At 45.7% G+C, this 27393-nt stretch overlaps 1 protein-coding gene across 3 annotated transcripts in view; it reads right to left on the bottom strand.

Moving 5' to 3' along the window:
- Nucleotides 1-26886, bottom strand: part of SLC39A13 (solute carrier family 39 member 13) — a 31255-nt gene extending 4369 nt beyond the window's left edge. Inside the window, exons 1-8 of one of the 3 annotated variants that reach the window (XM_038407192.2) lie at nucleotides 26613-26886; nucleotides 19312-19614; nucleotides 18646-18759; nucleotides 15827-15948; nucleotides 13543-13695; nucleotides 1441-1530; nucleotides 461-511; nucleotides 61-193 (exon numbers count right to left, since the gene is read on the bottom strand). In XM_038407192.2, the coding sequence (XP_038263120.1) occupies nucleotides 61-193; nucleotides 461-511; nucleotides 1441-1530; nucleotides 13543-13695; nucleotides 15827-15948; nucleotides 18646-18759; nucleotides 19312-19582 (934 nt within the window). In that variant the 5' untranslated portion in view covers nucleotides 19583-19614; nucleotides 26613-26886. Of the gene's footprint in view, nucleotides 1-60; nucleotides 194-460; nucleotides 512-1440; nucleotides 1531-13542; nucleotides 13696-15826; nucleotides 15949-18645; nucleotides 18760-19311; nucleotides 19615-23125; nucleotides 26462-26612 lie in introns of those variants that run through there. The other 2 variants (XM_038407193.2, XM_038407194.2) reach the window with 2 other exon arrangements.
- Between the last annotated feature and the right edge of the window lie 507 nt (nucleotides 26887-27393).

Raw genomic sequence — 27393 nt, 5'->3', positions numbered from 1 at the left:
AGACAGAGGAAAGTAGGCACACAAGCAGACATTCCTCAATTCAGCCCCAGTGAGCCTTACCTGTCCCTTTAGGCGACTGAGAACAGATTGCGAAGCAGGTTCCTAGAATTCCCCCCAGAGCTGTGGAAAGCTGCATCTTGGCTGCACTCCAGCGGTCAAACCCAGCCCGGAGCAGGATGGCGAAATCTCCTACCTATGGGAAAGCAGAGTCAATGGTTATCGATCCCAACTCTCCCGAACACAGAGACCAGCATTAACAAAGGAGATAGCACGACTAGGAACGTGATAGGTGAACACCAGCACTCAGCAGGGAGCAGATCCTCCAAGGAAAGGGAAGAATGATGCAGAGCAGAGGTAACCCCCTCCAGCCCTCTTCCTGCAGACAGAGCACTGCTGTTCTGCTTCAGACCAGGTCCTAACTTCCCAGCTCCCCTGGCAGCAGGCTGCAGACCCTTCTCACCTCATGTGGGATTTCGTGCAGTAGGATTGCCATAGTGGTTAGGAGCCCAACCTGCAGAAGATGGGAAAAGTCTATTAGGAAATGGTCTCAAAGCTCAGTGATGCAGAGACTACAGCCCCCCCAACCCTGGAGTGAATGGACTCTGGCTGCCCTGGGTTAAGTGCTCACTATTGAGCAGGGGTAGGCAACCTATGGCACGTGTGCCAAAGGTGGCATGCGAGCTGATTTTCAGTGGCACTCACACTGTCCGGGTCCTGGCCACCAGTCCGAGGGTCTCTGCATTTTAATTTAATTTTAAATGAAGCTTCTTAAACATTTTAAAAACCTTATTTACTTTACATACAACAATAATTTAGTTAAAAGAAAAGGAGTATTTGTGGCACCTTAGAGACTAACAAATTTACTTGAGCATAAGCTTTTGTGAGCTACAGATCACTTCATCGGATGCATTTCGATAAAGTGAGCTGTAGCTCACGAAAGCTTATGCTTAAGTAAATTTGTTAGTCTCTAAGGTGCCACAAATACTCCTTTTCTTTTTGCGAATACAGATTAACACGGCTGCTACTCTGAAACGAATAATTTAGTTATATATTACAAACTTATAGAAAGAGACCTTCTAAAAATGTTAAAATGTATTACTGGCACGAAAAACCTTAAATTAGAGTGAATAAATGAAGACTCGGCACACCACTTCTGAAAGGATGCCGAACCCTGCTATAGAGACATACGAGATAACTACCTGGCCCATGCATGCCTAATGCAGGGGCGAAGGGTCTCCCAAATCTGAAACATTAGAGCCAGAAAAGCTGTGTCCCAAGCAGGGCTGCTCCCTGTTTTCTCCAGCACAACACTGTCTTGGCAGCTACCCCTTGGGGAAGGGATCCCCAAGTTCTTTACTTGGCAGGCAGGCACACACTACAGCTGAGAGAAGGGTTCCCCCTGATCTCCGGTTTGGCAGATGGGTGCAGCACAAACCTTACCTTTCTGCTAACCAGGAAGCTGGCTGCCACCGCCAGGCCATGTGTGAAGTTATCAATGGTATTGGCCAACAGGTTAAGGTATCCACTGATCTGCAGAGGGAAGTCAGAGGCATTCATGAGTGAGGGAATTTGATGAGGTTCAGGGTAGGGGGAAGCATCAGGTACAGCCAACAGGCAATTGCCCACTCTAAGAGGAGGTGAATCATGGTGGGGCAGGGCTGGTCAATGGCTTAAATCCCATGTTTGTGCTTCAGACAGGACACTGTATTGCCACATTCAGCTTTAGTGCAGACAGGGGGAGCCTTAGGATTGAGAACTCCAGTTTAGTGGGGAAGGGGAAGAGAGGTACAAGTGTAGAAAGAGCTCTAAAGACAGGGAGAGAAGAAAGAAGAGAAAGAAGCTTATTAGAGAAAGGGAAGAGCAGGAAGGCAGTCTGGAGGAATAAATCCAATTGTAAAGCAACAACAGATTTCAGATGGTGCCCACAAATTTGCATAAGTGACTGGGGGTTCTAATATAAAGAGAGTGTTTTCTAGTCAATTGCATAGTTTAATATACAACTTGTCAAATGTATCCCATGCAAGACATGGGAGGTACAAAGCAGCAGAGCTAATCATAGAATCATAGAATATCAGGGTTGGAAGGGACCCCAGAAGGTCATCTAGTCCAACCCCCTGCTCAAAGCAGGACCAAGTCCCAGTTAAATCATCCTAGCCAGGGCTTTGTCAAGCCTGACCTTAAAAACCTCTAAGGAAGGAGATTCTACCACCTCCCTAGGTAACGCATTCCAGTGTTTCACCACCCTCTTAGTGAAAAAGTTTTTCCTAATATCCAATCTAAACCTCCCCCATTGCAACTTGAGACCATTACTCCTCGTTCTGTCATCTGCTACCATTGAGAACAGTCTAGAGCCATCCTCTTTGAAACCCCCTTTCAGGTAGTTGAAAGCAGCTATCAAATCCCCCCTCATTCTTCTCTTCTGCAGACTAAACAATCCCAGCTCCCTCAGCCTCTCCTCATAAGTCATGTGCTCTAGACCCCTAATCATTTTTGTTGCCCTTCGCTGTACTCTTTCCAATTTATCCACATCCTTCTTGTAGTGTGGGGCCCAAAACTGGACACAGTACTCCAGATGAGGCCTCACCAGTGTCGAATAGAGGGGAACGATCACGTCCCTCGATCTGCTCGCTATGCCCCTACTTATACATCCCAAAATGCCATTGGCCTTCTTGGCAACAAGGGCACACTGCTGACTCATATCCAGCTTCTCGTCCACTGTCACCCCTAGGTCCTTTTCCGCAGAACTGCTGCCGAGCCATTCGGTCCCTAGTCTGTAGCGGTGCATTGGATTCTTCCATCCTAAGTGCAGGACCCTGCACTTATCCTTATTGAACCTCATTAGATTTCTTTTGGCCCAATCTTCCAATTTGTCTAGGTCCTTCTGTATCCTATCCCTCCCCTCCAGCGTATCTACCACTCCTCCCAGTTTAGTATCATCCGCAAATTTGCTGAGAGTGCAATCCACACCATCCTCCAGATCATTTATGAAGATATTGAACAAAACGGGCCCCAGGACCGACCCCTGTGGCACTCCACTTGACACCGGCTGCCAACTAGACATGGAGCCATTGATCACTACCCGTTGAGCCCGACAATCTAGCCAGCTTTCTACCCACCTTATAGTGCATTCATCCAGCCCATACTTCCTTAACTTGCTGACAAGAATGCTGTGGGAGACCGTGTCAAAAGCTTTGCTAAAGTCAAGAAACAATACATCCACTGCTTTCCCTTCATCCACAGAACCAGTAATCTCATCATAAAAGGCGATTAGATTAGTCAGGCATGACCTTCCCTTGGTGAATCCATGCTGACTGTTCCTGATCACTTTCCTCTCCTCTAAGTGCTTCAGGATTGATTCTTTGAGGACCTGCTCCATGATTTTTCCAGGGACTGAGGTGAGGCTGACCGGCCTGTAGTTCCCAGGATCCTCCTTCTTCCCTTTTTTAAAGATGGGCACTACATTAGCCTTTTTCCAGTCATCCGGGACTTCCCCCGTTCGCCACGAGTTTTCAAAGATAATGGCCAAGGGCTCTGCAATCACAGCCGCCAATACCCTCAGCACTCTCGGATGCAATTCGTCCGGCCCCATGGACTTGTGCACGTCCAGCTTTTCTAAATAGTCCCTAACCACCTCTATCTCTACAGAGGGCTGGCCATCTCTTCCCCATTTTGTGATGCCCAGCACAGCAGTCTGGGAGCTGACCTTGTTAGTGAAAACAGAGGCAAAAAAAGCATTGAGTACATTAGCTTTTTCCACATCCTCTGTCACTAGCTTGCCTCCCTCATTCAGTAAGGGGCCCACACTTTCCTTGGCTTTCTTCTTGTTGCCAACATACCTGAAGAAACCCTTCTTGTTACTCTTGAAAATCTCTTGCTAGCTGCAGCTCCAGGTGCGATTTGGCCCTCCTGATATCTTTCCTACATGCCCGAGCAATATTTTTATACTCTTCCCTGGTCATATGTCCAACCTTCCACTTCTTGTAAGCTTCTTTTTTATGTTTAAGATCCGCTAGGATTTCACCATTAAGCCAAGCTGGTCGCCTGCCATATTTACTATTCTTTCGACTCATCGGGATGGTTTGTCCCTGTAACCTCAACAGGGATTCCTTGAAATACAGCCAGCTCTCCTGGACTCCCTTCCCTTTCATGTTAGTCCCCCAGGGGATCCTGGCCATCTGTTCCCTGAGGGAGTCAAAGTCTGCTTTCCTGAAGTCCAGGGTCCGTATCCTGCTGCTTACCTTTCTTCCCTGCGTCAGGATCCTGAACTCAACCAACTCATGGTCACTGCCTCCCAGATTCCCATCCACTTTTGCTTCCCCCACTAATTCTACCCGGTTTGTGAGCAGCAGGTCAAGAAAAGCGCTCCCCCTAGTTGGCTCCCCTAGCACTTGCACCAGGAAATTGTCCCCTACGCTTTCCAAAAACTTCCTGGATTGTCTATGCACCGCTGTATTGCTCTCCCAGCAGATATCAGGAAAATTAAAGTCACCCATGAGAATCAGGGCATGCGATCTAGTAGCTTCCGTGAGTTGCCGGAAGAAAGCCTCATCCACCTCATCCCCCTGGTCCGGTGGTCTATAGCAGACTCCCACCATGACATCACTCTTGTTGCACACACTTCTAAACTTAATCCAGAGACACTCAGGTTTTTCCACAGTTTCGTACCGGAGCTCTGAGCAGTCATACTGCTCCCTTACATACAGTGCTACTCCCCCACCTTTTCTGCCCTGCCTGTCCTTCCTGAACAGTTTATAACCATCCATGACTGTACTCCAGTCATGTGAGTTATCCCACCAAGTCTCTGTTATTCCAATCACGTCATAATTCCTTGACATCACCAGGACCTCCAGTTCTCCCTGCTTGTTTCCAAGGCTTTGTGCATTTGTATATAAGCACTTGAGATAACCTGTTGATCGCCCCTCATTCCCAGTATGAGGCAGGAGCCCTCCCCTCACAGACATTCCTGCCTGTGCTTCCTCCCGGTATCCCGCTTTCCCACTTACCTCAGGGCTTTGGTCTCCTTCCCCCGGTGAACCTAGTTTAAAGCCCTCCTCACTAGGTTAGCCAGCCTGCTGGCAAAGATGTTCTTCCCTCTCTTCGTAAGATGGAGCCCGTCTCTGCCCAGCACTCCTCCTTCATGGAACACCATCCCATGGTCAAAGAATCCAAAGCCTTCTCTCCGACACCACCTGCGTAGCCATTCGTTGACCTCCACGATTCGACGGTCCCTACCCAGGCCTTTTCCTTCCACGGGGAGGATGGACGAGAACACCACTTGCGCCTCCAACTCCTTTATCCTTCTTCCCAGAGCCACGTAGTCCGCAGTGATCCGCTCAAGGTCATTCTTGGCAGTATCATTGGTGCCCACGTGGAGAAGCAGGAAGGGGTAGCGATCCGAGGGCTTGATGAGTCTCGGCAGTCTCTCCGTCACGTCACGAATCTTAGCCCCTGGCAAGCAGCAGACTTCTCGGTTTTCCCGGTCAGGGCGGCAGATAGATGACTCAGTCCCCCGGAGGAGAGAGTCCCCGACCACCACCACCCGCCTTCTCCTCTTGGGAGTGGTGGTCGTGGAACCCCCAACCTCAGGACATCGCATCTCATGCCTCCCAACCAGCGGAGTCTCCTTCTGCTTTCTCCCCCCAGACCTATCATCTGGTCCACTCTCCGCAATGGTACCTGTGGAGAGAACATGAAAGCGGTTAGTTACCTGTGTCTGTGTTACTGGAACCCGGACATTCCGCTTACCTCTTCTGGAGGTCACATGTTGCCAAGCTTCTTCACTGGCCTCTTGGCTCCTCTGTGCAACCTGCTCTATATCTTTAGAGCTTTGTGCCCCTAGAAGCCTATCCTGAGTTTGGTCCAGAAAATCCTCAGTCTCTTGTATACAACGCAGGGTCGTTACCTGTTGCTCCAGACCTTCAATCTTCTCTTCCAATATGGAGACCAGCTTGCACTTTGTACAGACAAAGTCGCTTCTGTCCTGTGGAAGAAAGACAAACATGGCACATCCAGTGCAGGTCACAACAGCTGAACCCCCCCCTTCCATATCACCTACCTACTATGAGCTTCCTCAGAGACGTTGGCAAGATGTAAGCCTCACTGGGCTCACTCCAGGCGAACTCCCAGGCAAACTCCTGCTGTGAGCTGCTCCGCTGTCCCCGCTGCTCAGCTGCTCCGCTGCCGCTCAGCGGGTTCGCGAGGCTCTGGCTATTTTTAAACAGCCAGGCTTCCCTGACGCAAACACACAGACACCCTAATGCCCGCCCCCTGCAGGCTAGCAGCCAATCGGACACTCACTCAGGCTCTCTCCCTGCCCTCCCAGCAAACACACGCTCGGATACTTCCTCAGCAAGGATAATGCTGCTGGTGGAAGTTGAAAGTTACTTTTTGTGGCTTAAAAACCTCTAACTATTGCATTAAATATTAAAAACATTAAAAACAAGAAGAATTTTGCAGATTTTTTTTCTTAGAGAACAAGAAACCAATCAAAGGAAAGTGCGAACAACCCCTAAGAAGTCAATTTCAATTCTGATGGACCTACTTTAAGGTTGGCTGCTGCCTATTGACATATACTGATAAACACTTCTGAACTACAAGCAAGTGCCCACCTGCTGCCCCCACACTGGCTTGTCTCCATCTCTTTTTTAGTGTTTTCTATAGTGCCCACCACTATAGTATTTAAGTTCTGCACAAATTAATTCGATTTACATAGCAATGTCTCTAGTGGACTTCATGGAGTCTTCTGCGCTTTTGTGATTCTAGGACACTGCTTAAGGCATCTCAATCTCGCTAGTGGGAAAACGTTATCACAGGAAAGGCATGCGCTAAGGTGATCAGGCTCTAGATTAGTCAATCTTTTGGAAGTACATTCCATAGCTGAACCCACTTGACTGAGCACTCTCTCTTGCTCTCATATATTTTGAGTTGTATAATCCTAAAGGAGTACGGTTGCCTTGGTGGGTCATGGATGGAGATGCAGTCACTGGTGTAGATGGGATCTAATCCATTGCTGGCTTTGACGATCAGGACCAAGGCCTTGATTTGGCAATGGAGGCAGATTAAGAGTTAGAAGAAGGACTGGAGCATGAGGTGATGGTGGCCCAGCCTGTTGAGTCTGACAACTAAATTATGCATAAGACAGGGCCTCTGCATTACTTCTGCCTTCAAGACCAGAAACTGAGAGTTAATGGTAATCCACTTTGGAGGAGACTGATCACTATGTGGATTGCTGCGACCAGATCCTTGCCCAAGGAAAAGGCAATGTCTTCTAACAAGCTGAAGAAGGCATGAGGCATTTATTGTCACTGAAAAAAGAAAAGGAAGACTTGTGGCACCTTAGAGACTGACAAATTTATTTGAACATAAGCTTTCGTAAGCTACAGCTCACTTCATTGGATGCATTCAGTTGAAAATACAGTGGGGAGATTTATATACACAGAGAACATGAAACAATGGGTGTTACCATACACACTATAACGAGAGTGATCAGGTAAGGTGAGCTATTACCAGCAGGAGAGTGGGGGGAAAAAACCTTTTGTAGTGATAATCAAGGTGGGCCATTTCCAGCAGTTGAAAAAAACATGTGAGGAACAGTGGGGGGGGGGGGGGGAAGAGGGGGAGGAAATAAACATGGGGAAATAGTTTTACTTTGTGTAATGACCCATCCACTCCCAGTCTCTAGTCAAGCCTAAGTTAATTGCATCTAGTTTGCAAATTAATTCCAAGTCAGCAGTCTCTCGGAGTCTGTTTTTGACTTTTTTTGTTGAAGAATTGCCACTTTTAGGTCTGTAATCAAGTGACCAAAGAGACTGAAGTGTTCTCCGACTGGTTTTTGAATGTTATAATTCTTGACATTTGATTTGTGTCCATTTATTCTTTTACGTAGACACTGTCCAGTTTGGCCAATGTACCTGGCAGAGGGGCATTGCTGGCACATGATGGCATATATCACATTGGTAGATGTGCAAGTGAGCGAGCCTCTGATAGTGTGGCTGATGTGATTAGGCCCTATGATGGTGTCCCCTGAATATATATGTGGACACAATTGGCAACGGGCTTTGTTGCAAGGATAGGTTCCTGGGTTAGTGGTTCTGTTGTGTGGTTGCTGGTATTTGCTTCAGGTTGGGGGACTGTCTGTAAGCAAGGATTGGCCTGTCTCCCAAGATCTGAGAGAGTGATGGGTTGTCCTTCAGGATAGGTTGTAGATTCTTGATGATGCGTTGGAGAGGTTTTAATTGGGGGCTGAAGGTGATGGCTTGTGGCGTTCTGTTATTTTCTTTGTTGGGCCTGTCCTGTAGTAGGTGACTTCTGGGTACTCTTCTGGCTCTGTCAATCTGTTTCTTCACTTCAGCAGGTGGGTATTGTAGTTGTAAGAACGCTTGATAGAGACCTTGTAGGTGTTTGTCTCTGTCTGAGGGGTTGGAGCAAATGCAGTTGTATTGTAGAGCTGAAGTTACTTGTACATCTAGCGTTACTGATGAATCAAGCAAATCCCTAAGGCTTTATGCCACCTTGACTGGAATGGGATGAAGATGCCTTTGATGAAAGGAAAAGCCAGTGACCCAGTTAATTCTTCAGAACATTGCCCCTATTGACCAGCTTCACTTCAGTCTTCCTGGATTGAATTTGAATCTGCTGCTCTCTCTCTCCTGTTGCCCTTGGGACACCCTTGTGATAGCACTGTCTGTGTCTGTAGAATGTTAGATATGTAGCTGAGTACTGTTAGTTAGCAGTCGACCTATGGTGTCTCACTACTTCTCCAAGTGAGCTTATGTACATATTTAAGAAGAGAGGGAACAAGATAGATCCCTGAAGAAATCTGTAGGTGAAGACTCTTAAGAAGAGGAGCAGATTCCCATCACCATTGTCTGGGTCCTGTAGAGGTGGGCTATCTACTTCAGATGTATCATATAAGCAGGTCAACAGTAACTTATGGTCAACTGTGTTGAATGTTAGAGATATCTCAGTGTTCATACTGCTTGTTATGACCTCTCTCCTTTGCTAAGAGGTTGCCTATCAGTGCTATGATGGGTGTCTGTACTGTGTCCTGATCTGAAATCTGGTTGTGAAACATCCAGAATATTCACAGATGTCACACGCTGGAGTTCAGCAGTTACTTTTGGTTTGAACAATTTTGCTAGGAACAGGTGGTCGAGTGGTTTTCTGCATTTAGTGTTGGCTTTTTGAAGATCAAGCAAACAATTTTGCTTATCAAAAGGATTGGCACATTTACTTCTCTGAAAGAGATACTGAGCATTTCTGCTAGCATTGGACAAAGTTATTGTTCTTTGACCCTCATCAACCTAGATGGGCACAGATCTGATTTGCAGGTGGTGGTTTGGATATTTCCCAGGGCTTTTCAAGCTTAACATGTGTGTGACTTGGCAGACTTCCATCGGAGGAGCAAGTGATTAGGTCACCTGTTCTCGGGTAGTGTTTTCTGCAACCAGGAAGCTTGTCTCTCAAAGTGAAAATTATTTAGGGACATTTTCTATTACTCATGCTCAGTATGTCTTTTCAAATATTCAGAACTTTGAGCAGTACATATATGAAATAAGTGTGAGAATAAAGGGGTAGGAAGTTAATAATGAGGCCTAATTACCAGCCAGGTTTAAAAGTTCTGCTGTTGAATTTTCAGTAAAAGTGGAACATACACATTTCAAAGCTAGCTGAAGTGATTTTGCTCAAATAAAAAAAAAACCAACCAAAAAAAACCCTGAAACACCTATTTGGGCAGAGATCAAGCCTGGAAAAATTTTAGCTCAGAAGATGAATGTGAAAACAGGGTTAAAACAGATTGTTTTTGCATGTTAACTGTAACCAAACATAACAAGAAAATAAAATTAATTATGGGAGAAAAGCAGAATCAACCCCCACGAACTACCTGGGAAAGAAAATAGAAACACAGACTAGAAAAATCTGCATGTGTGTGTGGGGAGGGGGTAATCACAGATGCCAAGATGAGAGTGTACAAAGAGAAAAAGCCAACAGGCAAAAGCAAGTTCCACGTTTGCATTACTGTAACATGTGGATGCAGCAGTGTCTCAAGAATCATGAATGCAAATCACTTTCTGTTCTCATCCCATTTTCAGTCATGGATAACTGTCTGAAGTTTTTTCTCCTTTTCAAGCCGAGATTTTCCGGGATTGGGCTTTGCAATTATTAAGCCCAATCCCGGAAATTATTATTAATAATTATTAATAATGCAATTATTCATTTAAGTTTAAGCAAAACAAAAACACAACACCTTCTCAGCAAATATGAACAGAGAAAACAAATACACTTCCCATGATTAAAACATGGCCACTTTTTCTTGTCAATGGCTCGGGTGAAAACTGTCATTGGAGAGAAGTGAAACCAGGGTTTTCTGAAGAAACTTTGTTTTGATTTGTCAGTTATGAGCCTGTGACACTTACGTCTGGAGAATGCACCACAGGATATTCTCTAAGCTCATGAAGAGCGCAGCTGGAGAAAGACTATCAGCTCATGGTACAGTTCTCTTGTACCTAGGCACTGGAACATATTGCTGCAGATCAGTAGGAGCCCCTGGGCCTGATAAGGAGAAGAGGGAAGTGTTCCTAAGACTTTTTCATGAGCAAAGCTATTGAGGAAGGCATCCTGCACATCTTAGGGTTCCCCTCCTGTACATGTTATACTCTCGGCCAGGGTAAAGTACCTTCCCCATCTACATAGCTTCTAAGATGGAAGAGATCGTATAGGCAGTGGTTAGATAAAGTGTTACAGTTCTGATTTAAATGCATTACTGCCAATTTGTTGTGGTCTACAGAGCTTTGGAGTCCTAAAGAGTCAAATCTCCCTTTTATGGTACTTTCCCCATTTTAGCCAGTATTTTCTTCAAAAAAAAAAAAAAAAAACAATAACGCGTATAAAACCACCACAGGAACTCCATACAAAAAAGTCTCACAAGGAGAACATTAAGATCATATGATTTAGAAGTCAGGAAACACCACAATTAAGGCTGCACATATAGCATTAACTGCCCCCTTATGCATACTCATTACTACAACAAGGTCTTTCATAATATGACCACAGACTCTCTCAAAACCAATACACACAGATTTTAAGGCCAGAAGGGACTATTACGACCATCTCATCTGTAATACATGACAAAGAATCTCTCCTGATAATGTGTGTCAAACCCATGCTTTATGTTTGAGCTATAGTATATCTTTTAGAAAGACATCCAGTCTTGATTTAAAGACTGCAAGTGGTAGAGAATCTACCTCATCCTTAAGTAAATTGTTCCAATGGTTAATTAACCTCATTAAAAATTATGCCTTATTTCTAATCATAAATTGTCTAGTTTTAGTTTCCAAGCATCGGATTGCGTTATGCTTCATTTGGCTAGATTAAAGAACCATCCACTAATGGAAATCTCTTCATCGTGTAGGTACTGGCAGACCATGATCAAGTAATCTATTAACCTTCTCTGAGATTAAATGTCTATAGTCTCTCACTGTAAGACATATTTTTCAGATCTCATAATTTCTGTAGCTCTTTTATGAGCCCTTTCCAATTTTTCAGTCTTCTTTTTGAAGTCTGGGCACCAGAACTGGACATAGTATTTCAGTTATGGTCTCACTAATGCTGTATACAGAGGTAATACCACCTCCCTATTCCTACTAGATATTCCCCCACTTATAGATCCAAGGACTGTGTTCACCCTCTTAACAGCATCACAACAGAAGCTAATTTTTGATCGATTATCTACCATGGCCCTTGAGTACTGCTTTCTATAATACAGTCCCCCATCTGTTAAGTGTGACCCCTCACTCTTTGTTCCTAGATGTACGACCTTGCATTTGGCTGTTCAACCTGCATCACTAAGTAAGGTGGGCTTATTTGTATAACTAAATTATCCTCATAATTATTTACCGCTCCACCAATTTGTGTCATCTGCAAATTTACTAGCAATGATTTTATGTTTTCTTTCAGATAATTGATACAAATATTAAACAGTGAGCTGAGAATAGATCCCTGATGGACTGTACTTCCACTGGATGATAATTCCCCATTTACAATTACATTTTATGATTGATCAGTTAAACTATTTTAATCCATATAATATGGGCTACATTAATTTTGTATATTGCTAATTTTATCAGAATGCCATTTGGGACTAGTCAAATGCCTTTTAGAAGAACACTATATCGATACAGTTACTTTTATCAATAAAACTTGTGATATAATCAAACATTATATCAAGTTTTGCTGACAAGACTTATTTTCCATAAAACCAGGTTGGCTGGCACTAACTATGCTACCATCTTTTAAGTTTTTACTGATTATGTCTCACATCAGCCTTTCTATGATTTTGCCTGGGATTGATACCAAGCTAATCAGCCTGTAGATACCAGGGTCATCCCATTTCCTTTAAAATATTGGCACATCATCATACAATTTTTCTTCACCTTTAGACACACTGAAGTAGTATCTTCCAACCTGTGCACACACCAGAGCACATGAAAGTCACAAACATGAAAAGTACTTAGTAAACTACATTTACACAGCATCCTACATATTAAAGGATAACAAATAGCAGCAAAATAATTTAAGAAATAGGCAAAAGCAGAGATTTAAAATAAAAGAAAATAGAATTAAAAGAGGAAAGGGAAGAGTTTATAAGAAGCTTTTAACTGAGTGTAATTAAGTTGTGCACTAGCCAGCCCATGTAACAACATCTTATGGTTTCCCTCTCACTTCCTTCTCTAAAGTTAGTCAAAAACATATTTGTTGCATGTTGCCTTAAAAACTTAAAACTGTAAGCTCTCTGAGGCAGGTATACTCTTTTACTGTTTCTACAGTGTCTAGCACAATGGGATCCTGATCCTTGATTGGAGTCTATAGATGTGTCTGTAACATAAAAGAGTGAAAATTTTCTTTCATACGTAAACAATCAAAAGTCACTAAGCTAAGTTAGCTGTGTAGTTAATTGCCTCAGTCCCCAAACTGCTAAATTATTACAGTACAGATGTTAAGAAAAAAGAAATCAGCACATAAAAAGTGTATGTCAATAAAGAAACTAAAAATAACAGGTATGAAAGAATGAAAATAATGAGAGGATAGTCAAAAAATTGCACGCTCTCAGACTATTATTTGAAACAGTCTGATAAGTTCACTGAAGATAGCACTGGGGTAACATATGCACAAGGAGCATTATCGTTGTGAAGACATAGGAACTGGCTTTTCCTGTCTTTTGAGAGTTTCCCTTTCCAACCCTGATTAATCGTGTACGGAATTTTTAGAAAGAATTGTCCAGTCTGCTCCAGGCACCTGGATGTTTCAGATACGGTTAAAACAAACAATTCATTCTTAAACTTTCAACATTTTTCTGTGAATGGCTCTGTCCACAATCCACCAGACCAGGTTTTCAGCCACCCTCAATGCAGAAGCCCTGCACTACTCTGGCTGAATTTCAAACTTCTCCCTCCTCAACACATAACGGCAATTCTACCTGGGAGCAGGTGTAGGATACTGCACTCCCTCCTTCTGCATTCTGGGTTCAGCTTGCTGATCATTTACCTTGATTCTTCGGTCCGGTGGGCGAGATGAGAGAGAGGAGCCATTACACTGAGCCTTGTTTGTCTTTGCTCTTTGGACTTTGCCTGCTACTTTCTGCAGGGAGAAGCTGTTTCCATTTGGAGTCCCTCTAGAAGATGCTTTGGAATTATTGCCCTGAATCAGAGAGAAACAACTGTTACTACTTCTAACCTCCAACAGTGAGTGCGACTAGAAAAGGGGCCTAGAAAGTCTCCCTTTATCCTTAATCCTTCCCTCCCTAAAGCTCAAACACAATGCGTTTTTGGCCTCAAATCTAGTAACCACAGCCTTCAGAAATGGAATAGATTTCTGGGTGGCTTTATTCAAGTTTATGAAATGGGATTCATATATTTAAGTAGCTGAGCTAAAAATTGACATGCACTTGTGGAAGCAAGAAAGGAATCTGAAAGACATTATTTTAATGTCAAATCTCTCTGCTGGGGCTAGAAACACTCTAAACCCAATACAAATTCTTCAGGAGCAGTGAAGTTTGCTAAAGTGCACTGGACCAGGGATCAAAAAAATAACATTTGGTCCTCAGTGTAAAGAATATAATGGGACTCTACAACAAGGTTGTATATCGTGGAATGGGGGACATCAGACCCCACAGTACCACATAATAGGGAGAAAGTTAGGAGACAGGGCTGGGATAGGTATATCAGCTCCACACACTCACTAGGTTTATGGGTCACATTTAGCTGATCTTTGCAAACTCTTTTCAGTGTGTGGTCTCATTTTCTCTTACCTAGAAGGATGGGACTAACAAGAGCCCGGCACAGTTCAGATGCCACCCAGATAGTCTGTAGATTGCCAAGGGCTGGCCACTTTATGCTCCATTTGCATAGTTTTGGAGCTGACCTCTCATCCCTTTGTGAGTGACAATTTGTCCCTTTGTTGCTAGGTGACTCCTGCCTCATTCACTATGTCACATAAAGTAGCCAATCATAAGACCTGTCCATTGAGACCAGCCAATCCCATGGTCAAAGGGCCCAGAGTGGTGGTGAGGATAATTCCCGCTACCCCAGGGAAATATAGGAAACCTCTTCTTCTAACCATGGTAGATTTAAATCAGTCACCAAGAGGAAAGCCTCAATTTAAATAACCTATTTTAATCAATGTTTCCATTTGTACTTCAGTTATTTTCTAAAGAAAGGTGCATTGGTTGACATAACCATTAAAACATGGTGATTTACAACTAAATTGAGCCTTTACACTAGATTTTTTTTGCTAGCTAGGAGGGTATATTATAACTACACACTTATTTAAGCAACAACATAATATTTTGAGATTCTTATTCATTGTACATAATTAGTATATTAGAAAATGGTGAACATATTTCTTATTTACTACTGTTGTGCCATATTTATAAAGCTTGACCTCAAACGTTACATGTTTTCCCCGATTCTTTCTTTATAGAAAAAAGCAGCTTTTAACTCAAAGTTTTTGATATATACTCTTGGATTCAGCATATTTATTTAAAATATTTTAAAGAGACTATAATAAGGCTAAGCCTTAACATATAATTCAGATTTCTTTTTAAACAGATTTATTTTTTATTTAAATTATATTTATTTTTTCCTTTTAAAAATAAATCTGATTTAATTTAAAAAATCCAAAACCTAGGGGCAAGAAATGCCTGCCAAACCCACAGGGCAAGACCTAATATTGGAGATGAAAGGTCTCCTTTCCTAGCTCCAGAAGAAAGGAGCAAGTGCCCAGTCACATGGCTCTGCCCAGCACCGATAGCCTCCCAAACCACACTTTGAGTTGAATCACAGCTCCAGGTTCCCCTGAGGAGCCTACCAGGAGGGGAGAGTAATAGGGTTTAGTGCATGTGTCAGGGTACTGCTGGAAAAGCCCTTAATCAGCTCCTGCCACTCCAGCTCCAATCAGGGAGAATGGATTTGCCTGGTAACTGACCACACTTGCCAGCCTCATTAGCAGGAGCTATAAGGCTGGAAGGAAATGAGAGAAAGTGGGGGCAGAGACTAAGAGAGGGAAGTCAGGCTCAGAGGGAGTAGGAGCCTCCTAGTCTCTTGCTGTCCAGGCCTGTGGTAGGCCAAGCAGTTGTAAGCGTGTATATAGTTGGAAACTGGTGGTGGGAAAGTGATCATGAATAAAGAAGACGGATGTTCCATCAGACTGGAGTGTCCCTGATTCATGGAGGAGAGGGGCCAAGGGGCTGAATCCAGAGGGGAGCAGTGTGTACCCTGTTACAGTGCAGTATTTGTATAGAAACTCCTTTCCCCTTTCATCACCCACTCACTGTGCTGGGCCATTCTTGCCTCTCACTCTCTAGGAACATCTTTTCCAGTGCCAGGAAGGTCAGGAAGCCAATGATCACCCAGAGGCCAAGAAGCTGCTGCTGCTGCAAGCTCTGCCCACCTCCTAGAAAGCAAAAGAGATCTCTGTTTGCATTAAGAAAAGGAGTACTTGTGGCACCTTAGAGACTAACAAATTTATTTGAGCATAAGCTTTCGTGAGCTACAGCTCACTTCATCGGATGCATTTGGTGGAAAAAAGAGGAGAGATTTATACACACACACACACACACACACACACACACACACACACACACACACAGAGAACATGAAACAATGGGTTTATCATACACACTGTAAGGAGAGTGATCACTTAAGATAAGCCATCACCAGCAGCAGGGGGGGGAAAGGAGGAAAACCTTTCATGGTGACAAGCAAGGTAGGCTAATTCCAGCAGTTAACAAGAATATCAGAGGAACAGTGGGGGGTGGGGTGGGAGGGAGAAATACCATGGGGAAATAGTTTTACTTTGTGTAATGACTCATCCATTCCCAGTCTCTATTCAAGCCTAAATTAATTGTATCCAGTTTGCAAATTAATTCCAATTCAGCAGTCTCTCGTTGGAGTCTGTTTTTGAAGCTTTTTTGTTGAAGTATAGCCACTCTTAGGTCTGTGATCGAGTGACCAGAGAGATTGAAGTGTTCTCCAACTGGTTTTTGAATGTTATAATTCTTGACGTCTGATTTGTGTCCATTCATTCTTTTATGTAGAGGCTGTCCAGTTTGGCCAATGTACATGGCAGAGGGGCATTGCTGGCACATGATGGCATATATCACATTGGTAGATGCGCAGGTGAACGAGCCTCTGATAGTGTGGCTGATGGGATTAGGCCCTATGATGGTATCCCCTGAATAGATATGTGGACAGAGTTGGCAACGGGCTTTGTCACGGCTGCTACTCTGAAATCTGTTTGCATTGTTGGCGTTCCTGAATGATAAGCCTCACCCCCAGTACAATGCAGCTTATGACTGAGGGACTTGAGACAAGAATATAGGGCAGAAAGCATTTCCTTTAGTCCTATAAGAAGCACAGAACAGACAGACCCTGCAGAAAACCCCATTTGCTTTATCTACTCATCCTTGATGCAACCTAGGGCAAGGGGGAAACTAGGCTCCACATCCCCAATACTCCAGCAATAGAGGCTATCCTGTCTCCTGAGTACTTTCAGGAGCCTTCTAAGCCCAGCTCCTATGCATCTCTTCCATAAATTACTGTGCAAAGGTGGGCAAGGCAGAAATCTCTTACCGGAGGCTACAAAGATGCTTGTATCAGCACAAATCCTGCATCTGAGCCTGTGAGACTAGCACGTACAGACATGAAGGTTGTGCTTTGGGAAGCTGAGCCAAATACCTATCTTCTCCATCAGACCACACCTGGGGAAGTTATTAGCCCAAGGCTACAACATGTTCCTTTCAATTAGGGCTGAGATTGTCAGATCCTTATCAGTTTGGCCTCACTGCAGGTACAAAGACTGCTCCAGCAATAGGACAGGCAAAAGCATTAGAAATGTGACCCAGGCGGGACATGCAAACCTGGAAGCTCGAGACAAGACTAACAAGAGAAGTGAATAAGCTGCAGCAGAGACAGTGCAGTCACTGGGGGCCCAAGGCACCGGGCTCTGCTGATCCTGCCTGTGCAGTGAAGATGGAAAGGACCAGGGGAGAAACAGAGCTTTGCAGAGAGATTCTGAATTTCCACTGCCTAGGTGCCACATAGCAGATTATGGGAAATCCAGGCTGTTCCTGCATCTCCTACATTCTCAGGAAGGAAAGGATTCCACAATTCCATAGGCAGAGATCAGTGGGAATCCAGCCCTTGGTGGGAGATGACAGAAATCTGGCCCGCTGCGGCACTGTTCCCAGAAGAGTTTCTCTTCTTACTGAGCAGCTACCGCCTATAGCAGGAATCAGCAACCTTTGGCATGTGGCCTGCCAGGGTAAGCCCCGTGGCGGGCTGGGCTGGTTTGTTTACCTGCCACGTCTGCACATTCGGCCCATCACAGCTCCCACTGGCCCCGGTTCACCACTCCAGGCCAATGGGTGCTGCAGGAAGTGGCGTGGGCCAAGGGATGTGCTGGCCGCCGCTTCCCGCAGCCTCCATTGGCCTGAAATGGCGAACCGTTGCCAGTGGGAGCCGTGATCGGCTAAACCTGCGGACACAGCAAGTAAACAAACAGGGCCGGCCCTGGCGGGCTGCATACCAAAGGTTGCCAATCCCTGGCTGGCTGAGTGCCAAAGGTTGCCGATCCCTGGTCTACAGGGTTCAGCATCACTCTGCTTCTCATGACATTAGTGTGCCCAAGTGCAAACATAATTTATTACTTGTCTCCATGGGCCCTTTAGAAAACAGCCACCGGAAGGGGGCTATGCTAGTTGTGTCCCAAGCTTTATCCCAGGGCAGACCAGGGCCAGCCCAGCCGTGGTGCTCAGTTTTCTGGTAGAGTTGGGACTCTGCCAGCTGCACTTTTCTTTCCTCCCCACCCAAGAACTCTAGGGACTGTCAATTTCCAGCACTTCTCAGGCACAGCCTGGGAGGTCAGCAGATTTGGGCTCTATTGTACCAAAGTAGGGAATGGAGGGGGAGTGATTCACAGCGGCTCCAGAAGCAGTACCAGGAGAAAGGCAAAGGCTCCCTAGCGCCCATCAGGCACCTACATAGAGAGATGGAACACTAAGAAAAGCAGCATGGTGCAGATTCACAAGAAAGCATAGCAGACAGTGCCTGGGTCTGGTGCTCAGGGCATTAGTACAGTGCCAGGTATTACCTGCAGTGGCGCTGCAGGTGTAGGCCCAAGCCTCAGGGAGGAGGTGCAGAAATACGTTCCCCAGAAGCCCACCAATTGCAAAACTCAACAGCTGCTTCAAACGATTGGATCCCACTGAAAAACAAACAAAAGCCAATCACAGCCCAGACCACTCCTGACAAGTTATGAGAGACACCCAAATCAGGAGGCCTTGCAGCATGAACTACCAGGGAACACGAGGAGGGAAATGAACTGTGTGTGACACAGACCCTGAGCGAGCTGTGGGTGGTGTTGTGCCTCAGAACCATGTGCCCTGGCAGTGAGGCTCAGAGCATGAACTGTACATTCAAGGGGCCTAGGTGAGGGGAGTCTGTACTCCAGGGAAATGGAGGAGCATGTGAGCATCCCCCCCAGGATCCAAGTTAGAGGATGCTCCTTGTATGAGTTCTACATCTGAAGTCCCAGAACCCCACACTCAACTAGAGGACTATTTGCCCCATTTTTAGGAATGGCACAAGTCACCCATCTTATAACAGGAGTGGATTGTGCCTGCATTTCAGGGCACCAGGAAGATCCCAGCTCCTGGGCTAGACATACGAACATTGCCCCATTCAGTCACTGCCTATTGGGGGGAAGGGGGTAGAAGACGACTGGCATCAGGAATAAGAAGCCAGAAAGAAGATTTACCTTCTGATTGCAGGGCAGCTCCTGTCCCAAGGGGAACTACCAGCAGGGGGAAGACTCCACTCAGCCCCACCATAATTGAGCCAATCAGAGAAAATATCCAAGCATCCAGTCGCTCCCCACTGAACAATGTTCCCCAGGACTCGGTCTCTTTCTCACACAGAGGACTGGCACCAGTGGTGACCTTGCCGCCTTGGAACTCCTGGGCTTCACAGGGGACACTGAGCAGAAACAAGGCAAGTGTCCCATGAAGCAGAAACCTTTGCCCCATCATCGCTGAGCAGTTTCAGCCTGGCTGGCCAATCTCTGAAAGGAAGGAGGAAAAGCTGAATTCTGAGAGAAAGTGCAAGACCCCCAGCTCATCCCTCAGAGTCCGTGTCCCCTTCTGGAAGAAATCATGGCCTCAAACTCATATATCTTCTGTCTTTCAATTCCCTTCCTGGGTAGATTGGTTCCCACATATATTCCCCTTTGCACAGGGAACCCATATTTTTCTCTTTTTCCTGTTTCCTCTTAGTTTCAGTTCCTGGATTTGAGCAGTTGACTGGAGGGTAGGGACATCCTCCATCATCTGACATGTGAAAATGCCTGTTTGGTCCCTCAGTCTCTGCCTGCCATGGGAAGGAGTCCAAACTCCTGCACCTTCCCTTAGCACTTGGTTTCTCCAGAGTCTCTGCTGCTCAAACTGCACCCCTAGACAAAGTTTCCTCCCTGTGGGATACACTGTCCCAGGTGGGCTCCAACAAGGCCCTTGTATAATGGAGCTATAAAGATAAAAAGGTAATGAGGTGATTTTAGGGACATACTGGAGCAGAGGCTCTCTCTATACTTGGGGGCAGGGCTGGCATACTGCACTATCAGGATTACTACACAAATGCAAAATATCCAATGGAGACATGCTAGAACATTAGTGCAATAAGTGGCACTGAAGCAGTGTGTCTACTTTAGGGGTCTGCACATCAATGTACTAGAGCAAGTTTTTCTGATCTAGACAAGCTCTCAGACTCCCTCAGTTGAGGCATTTTTCTTAAAATTTACCTTTTAAAGGGGAGTAATTTTAGTACATCTGTGCCTCAGTAGCTGTAATGAGAGTGACCAAAAGGCTTCATGTCCTGTTGGATCAAAGTCCCGCTCCAAGAACAAACTGCCTGCCAGTTGGATGAAAACTTCTCTGATCATAGCTGATCTCCAGATAGCAAACCTCTTGAGACTGAAAACTGTATTAATTTTCAGGGAGAAGTTCTCCTTCCAACTGTCTCATAAATACTCTGAAAATCCTTGTTCTCCCTGACAAGGGGTGTCACTGGGAATCATATTAGAGATTGTTCACTTGTTACAGGCATAAATGCCAGCACTTTGCCAGGTGATGGGTGGAATTCCAGTCAGGGCCCTCAGCAACCACAGAGAGAGGAAGTTGTGTCAGATGTGGTTCCCACCCCAGTTGTGTAGATGCAAACCTCCTGTTTCAATGGAATGCATCTGGGACACTTCCATGCCATCTGGCTTCCTTTACACAGTCTAGGTCTCTCTCAGCTACAGCCCTGCACAGCTACTGTAAAACTAAGGGGCCTGGAGAACCCTCCCAAAAAGCGGAGAGTTCTGAAAGCTTTAACCATCTAGTATCTGACTAGGCATCCTCCCATGCATGAGTACATAGTGGGCTGAAGGTTTCACAAACATTAAGGGCAGAAATAGCTAGAGGTTAGGGGAAGTATTGAGCACAATCTTCTCTCTACTAAACCAACTGCAAGGGAGTCTGCATTTACAGTATTTCCTGTTATAAACCGCTAGAGTGTTCAACACCTTTTCCAGTCTGATTCTATGCTAATGGAAACTGGTGCCCTTAGTGGCAGGGTGAGAGCTTGGAAAATGACTGATAATAGCTTCCTATACCAAGAGAGTAGTCATGCTGGGCAGATTCCAAGTAGCAGAGCTCTGGGCTGGCCCCAGTACAAAGCAGAAGAGCCTAAGCTGAGGCAAAGAACAATCCTAACAAAACAACGGCTTTAATCAGAGTTTGTGTTGTCTTGGATGAGGAACATTGGAATAGGCCCCAACCCCTCACATCCTCACTTCTGCTATCCAGTTGTTATCCTATGGGTGTGCACTGTCACAATTTGAACCACAGCAGAAGATCAGGCTGGAAGAGAAGCTGCCACCACAACTCATGTCACACAAGGGGAGGCCCTACTGGGTTGGAACCACTAAAATGAGGGTCCCACATCTGCCCGAAACCAAATGGCAAATCAATTGGACACCTGAAGCTTCATTTAGTCTAAACAACAAAAATCCTATTTAGAAACAGGAGTATGAGGGACAAATAGCAAATCCCAAAAGCTCACAGCATGGATCGCAGCTGACTGCAGATCTCTTAGCACGATTTGCTCTACAAAGAAGTCTAAGCAGATGACTAGGGAGACTAGAATTGCTTCTCCAGAAGAGATGTCAGTTGCTTAAGGAACAACAGAAGCAGAACCAGATTCTCTTACTTCCACTCATGTCAATTAACTGTCTGAGACTTAGGGTTTCTTCTTCTTAATAAAACCAGAGAAGGAAGTTATACATCCTCCCAGGTGAGTCAGAAGAGGCCCATGGCTCTCAAGTCCCTTTCCTGGTAGCACAGACACCCCCCTATATTCCTCCAAGCACCTTACATGGTGGCTGTTTAGGAATTTATGACAAAGCAGTGAGGGATTGCACACAACAATTCACCCATATCTACCTCCATGCCCAGAAAGATGCTTAGAGCAATTCCAGCATTTGTCGGTTTATAGTGCCTCAAGTCCCACTGCTTTACAGCTTGCTATTCGTAGCTCCATAGTCTCCTTGATTCTGTATCCCACTGCTATAGAATTCTGAGCAGGCAAGATGCTTTTCAATGCCTGTGAAGTCTCTAAATGCATATTACCTAGAGGGAAAGCCAGATTAAACAGTCACCTCAAATATACCACTAAAAGCAAGGAAGTGGGCAGCCAGGACTCACACTGCCTTAGGACCAAAGCACTCAGGGGAATGGAGGAAGATACATCATGGTGTCATTAAAGTCACAGGTTCACATCACATTTCTGGTTTTGCGATTTTCCCCTATCATAGGCGCTCGGCTACCACAGCAATGGGAGCCAGATAAACAATTAGAGAGACAGAGAGGATCTCAGATGCTCCAAGACAATTGGGCAGAATTTTAAAAGCACCAGGTGTACTGGGATTTAAAGCAGATCTGTATTGTTCCTGTGGAAAAGTGGATGATGGATTCAATATGTGCAACAGACACAAATGGTCAGGGCTTCATTTAAACACTTAATTTGAAAGACAGTAGCTCCAACAGCACAGCACCCCATCATACTGGGGTCAGGACCACCTTAAAGGAGAAAGTACCCCTTACACAATCATAAGTACCACTCTCTGTGACACCAACATGTTCTGTGGAGGTCTCCTATCCAAGTACTGAAGAGGGTTAGCTCTGCTTAGCCCTTTCAATCACAACTGTAGAGTATATGACTGAACTAGCTAAAAGTATTCCCAGCACAGGAATAACAGATGCCACAACAGAAAGTGAAAGATGAAAAGAGGGGTGGAAATTTTGCCATTCACTCACTCCTGGCAGTGGTGGGGTGTTGAATTCAAAGCATGAAATAAATCACATTTCCCCTCCCAGTGTGCAAGCCTAGAGTCTGGCCTCCTCCCCGGGCACTTATACAGCAAGCAGACTCTGCATTTTCATAGAGACTGCTGCAAACAGAACCAGAAATGCAGATTCACACCAAGATAAATATCTACTGCAAGTCAGAGAAAGAAAGAGATAAAATCAAATATTTACACAAGATGCTCCTGAAACTGCCTGGAGTCCCTTGCTGAAGCTGAAGAAGCCTTTTAGTTCTTTCTGCAAGCTGTTTTCAAGCAATGCACCTGGAAAGTTCATCCCAGACTCATCCAAACAACTCTCAAGTGGTCTGTGCGTGGCAGGGAGTTCACTCTGCTTCTGCCTCCTCCCCCTCACAGCCAGTAGCTCTGCCCTTTCAGACAACGCAGCTTTAGCGGCTTTTTGGCACAAGCCCACGTTCCATCATGATGACACTTTAAATGTGCTTGGAAAGAACTTGTATAGTTATTTTCCCTGGAAGCCCATGGTCCGTTCATGGAGCCACAGTGGAACACTGCTCAGAACAGAAAAGTTATTTCACTAAAGAGGAAATGGAAACAACAGCCAGCAAATTCTCCAAAAGCCTCATTCCATCAGCCCTGCAGTAACCTCTGGATTCCTACTGAAAACCCCAACACTTCTGATAAGGTTTACCAGGCTCTCCAATTTCCAGTTAATTGCCCCAGTTTTGTTCTCTCTCAGGAGTTTACCTCTCAACCACATGTCATTTCTGAGAAGCCCAACGCACTTCACAGTACTCTCCCTTTCCCTGGGATCTCTCACATAAGAATATCTTGCTCTATTCAGAACCGCATCTCTCTTTATGGAGTGCATCTCTTTCTGCAAAGCATACATACGCGTGAACATCACAATACCCACAACTACAAGCTGCATACATACAGCTAAGAAGGGTAGCAGGATTAGGAACACAAGATATAACAACACAGAAAAACCAAGGTCCAGCGAATTCAGGATCTCATCTCTAACTGCAACCAATATTGGAATCTTCAGAGAAAAATGTGGTGAAACACCCACAAAAATGCCTAACTGAACCATAGAGTAGCTCGAGGTGGGGGTATTTCTTCCTGACCTCACCCAGGCTAGCAATAAGCCTCATCCCCCAAAGGACAGGAAAATGTCTTCCCAAACCAACTTGGCAATCAACCTCACCTCCCAGGGATAGGTGTAATTTCTTCCTGACCCAACCCTGCAATCGGCCTCAGGCCCTGGAGCAAGAGTATTTTAGAGCCTTCATAACATTTATCTTAGAGCATAAACAGGCATCACCATGAGCTCACCACTAGATTTTCTCCACCAGCTAACACATATTTTAAAAAACTACAATATATTAGCTAATGTGTTCAAAATCCACTATAACTAGATTTTGAACACATTAGCCAATATATTCAGAACATAAGGCCCTAGATGGCATTCCTGAAGATACAATTTTTATCTAAAAGGAAGAGATATCTATAGCAGTGGTTCCCAAACTGTGGTTCGTGAACCCCTGGGGGTTCACAATATGTTACAGGGGGTTCTCAGGAAAAAATTCCTTAATGGCAGACAGAGCTGTCCATAGGGACCCCGAGCAGCATGGGGCCAGCAGCCCTTGGGGAGTTCCAAGAGCTAAGCATATCAAAGCAAGCATATCTATCACACTGAGGTGATTTAAACTTCAAGACTCCTTATACAAAATAGAAAGGGAGGTGGATATTTTTTTTTTAATTTTTTTAAAATTTTTTAAAAGTTTAAAAGTTTTTAAAATTAAATAGGCGGCTAGTGTTGTTTTTAAATTATTATGAAGAACAAGTTTAAGCTTTGTTATAACGTGCATTGTTTGCCTGGACTGCTCAAGACCTGAATGCTTGTGTAGGAGGAACTCTTTGGCTTCTTAAATACCGGAGTTGGCTCCATGCTATTTCACATCCGATACTCCTTGATGAAACATAGAAGCCAGAGGCGCCAGTACTGGGGGGCAACAAGGGTCACATGCTGCCCCCGCATTGGCACGACCACCCTCCATGGGTCCCTCCCTTTTTTCTGGTGACCCCTGCAGGCCCCCCCACTTTTCCAGCAGTGCCCCCACACCCCTTTTTTCTACTGGCACCTCTGATAGGAACCTTGTCTTATAACAGGTTTAATCAAAACTGATACAAGCTGCAAAAGTGAGATCATGGAAGAGTGTTGCTGTTTTCATAATGTAATAAAAATACTGTAATGATAAATAATAATTAATACATAGTGTGTAATAAGCATGTCATAAAAACACATTTTATATTTCCAAGATCACTGCTTTTATAATTTATGCTGAGGTAAGGGAGAAAATCCCTGGAAATATTCATTATTAGGACAGGGTTCACAAGACTTGACACTTTAGTGAAAGGGGTTCATGGATTGTTAAAGTTTGGGAACCACTGATCTATAGCAATCTTACCATGAATGACTGAATTTGTCAGCACTGAATTTCATCTAAGTAATACACATTGGAAAGGATGATTTGATCAACTCATACAATTTACTAGGTTATAAATTAAATGTAACCTCTCAGGGAAAAGAACTGTGTTGTCACTATACACAGCATAATGAAGTTCTCTAGGTGAATGCACAACAGCAGTGAAGAAAGTAAACAAGTTGATTGATAGTATGGTTCTGAAAATCCTGCAAATGTTATCACTCCATTATTAAATGTGACAAAGGTAGTCACACCTATAGATTAAGTTGTGTGACACCTTTGACTCCAAGACCTGTTTTCAGTTGTTTATAACTTTGCTAGATTTAAGCCATTTGAGCTGATTTATAGATCAGTGGTATACATCTCCTGTTTCAATACTGTTTCACTCACATCACCCTATCTCCAAAAGGATATAGCAGAAATAGACATGGAAGATGAAAATTATTAGAGCCAAAGACGGTTATTACTGTAAAAAGGAGATGAGTAAAAAGGATTCTTGAAAGAGGCATATAAAATATTGAATGGTGCAGTGAAGCAAGATCAGGTATGGCTGTGCTGTTCATTTCTCCTGTAACACGGGAACAAGATAACAGCCAATGAAATCCAAGGGCAGCAAATTTAAAACTGGAAACAAATAAATATTTTTACACAACACCCAATTAGCCAGTGAAACTCACCGCTACTAGACATCCGAGGCCAAGGGCTGGGCAGTGTGTAAAAGAGGGTTTAAGGTTACTGCGGCCAGGGGCACCTCCGCAGGCCCATGGACAGGCCCGCAGCGCCAGGGACACCAGCCCTTGGGGCTGGACACAAGTCAGGCTTAGGAAGCAACTTCTCCTGCAGCAGGCTCCCGTCGCTGCCCCTCAGGGGCTCCGGACACCAGACCAGCGGCCCGGGCTAAGCCGAGGCAGGTCCCGCGATCCTGCGGCAGCGAGTCCCGCCGGTGCCAGGCGGCTGCCAGGAGCGAGCGGGCGCTGTCAGCCCAGCCGCGGGGGCCGCGCTGCACCGACAGTCCCTACCCGGGAGCTCGGTCTCTCGGCTCCGCGAGGACCATCACTATTGCCGGCTGGGCCCGGCCGCAGGGACCCGCCTCCCCGGGGGGGAGAGGGGGGACGCTGGGCATCGGCTCCGACCCGGCCGGGGCTCCAGGGGCGGGGGGAGCCCGGGGAAGCGCCGCGTCCCGCCCGCTCCCCACAGCGGGCGGCCACTTACCGTGCGGCGCCGCGCTCCGGGCTGCCCCTGCCATCCAGCTGCGGCTCCGCTCGGGACTCCCCGCCTGGCCCCTCAGCCCCGCCTCCCAGCACCAGCCACGTCGGCCCCATCCCCCTCGGAACCGGAGTCGCTGCTCCCCCCGGACAGAGCTCCGCGGCGCACACTTCCGGCCTCCCAGCAACGGGGAGCGCTGAGGCAACGGACGCTTCCCGTCACATCGCCATAGGGGGACAGCGGAGGCGAGCACACCCCTCCCCCCCCCGCACAGGGGACAGGAACTCCGATGAACTTCCGGTCGCAAGTTCTGGGGCGGATCGCGCCGGCGCAGAGCTATTTCTGTAGGGCAAAAACTCGCGCAGGCGCAGAACGTTCTAACGCCGCTGAGGCGGCACTGTTGGGGGCTGGAGAGAATCACAACAAACCCCGAGACTTCCCACTGGGGCCCCATGAGCAGCGCCCCCATAGCTGGCCCCTGCAGGGGAAGTTGCCCTTGTCTAGCCCTGATCACCGTTTGCTTGTCTTAGAGCTGCTGCGCGTGCTGCGCTCAGAGACTCCCAGGGCTGGAGGTGATGGTCAGAGTTCTCTGCCCTGGGGCTGACCCATCTCCAAGTGCCTCCCACCCCACTCTCAATTCTCTGCCACAGGCCACTTGCAAATGTCACCAACTGGCTGCCCAGTGCCTCCATCAGCTCATAAATAATGAGCCTACATGGCACTGCAGCCTACACTGAAGCTCCCAGGCCTCGCACAAGCAACGTTTTCTGTACTTCAAACAACTGAA

The sequence above is a fragment of the Dermochelys coriacea genome, chromosome 6 (genome assembly GCF_009764565.3).
Source record: "Dermochelys coriacea isolate rDerCor1 chromosome 6, rDerCor1.pri.v4, whole genome shotgun sequence".
NCBI lineage: Eukaryota > Metazoa > Chordata > Testudines > Dermochelyidae > Dermochelys > Dermochelys coriacea.
Note: the sequence above shows the minus strand (reverse complement) of the source record. Positions and strands in the feature narration are given on the sequence as shown.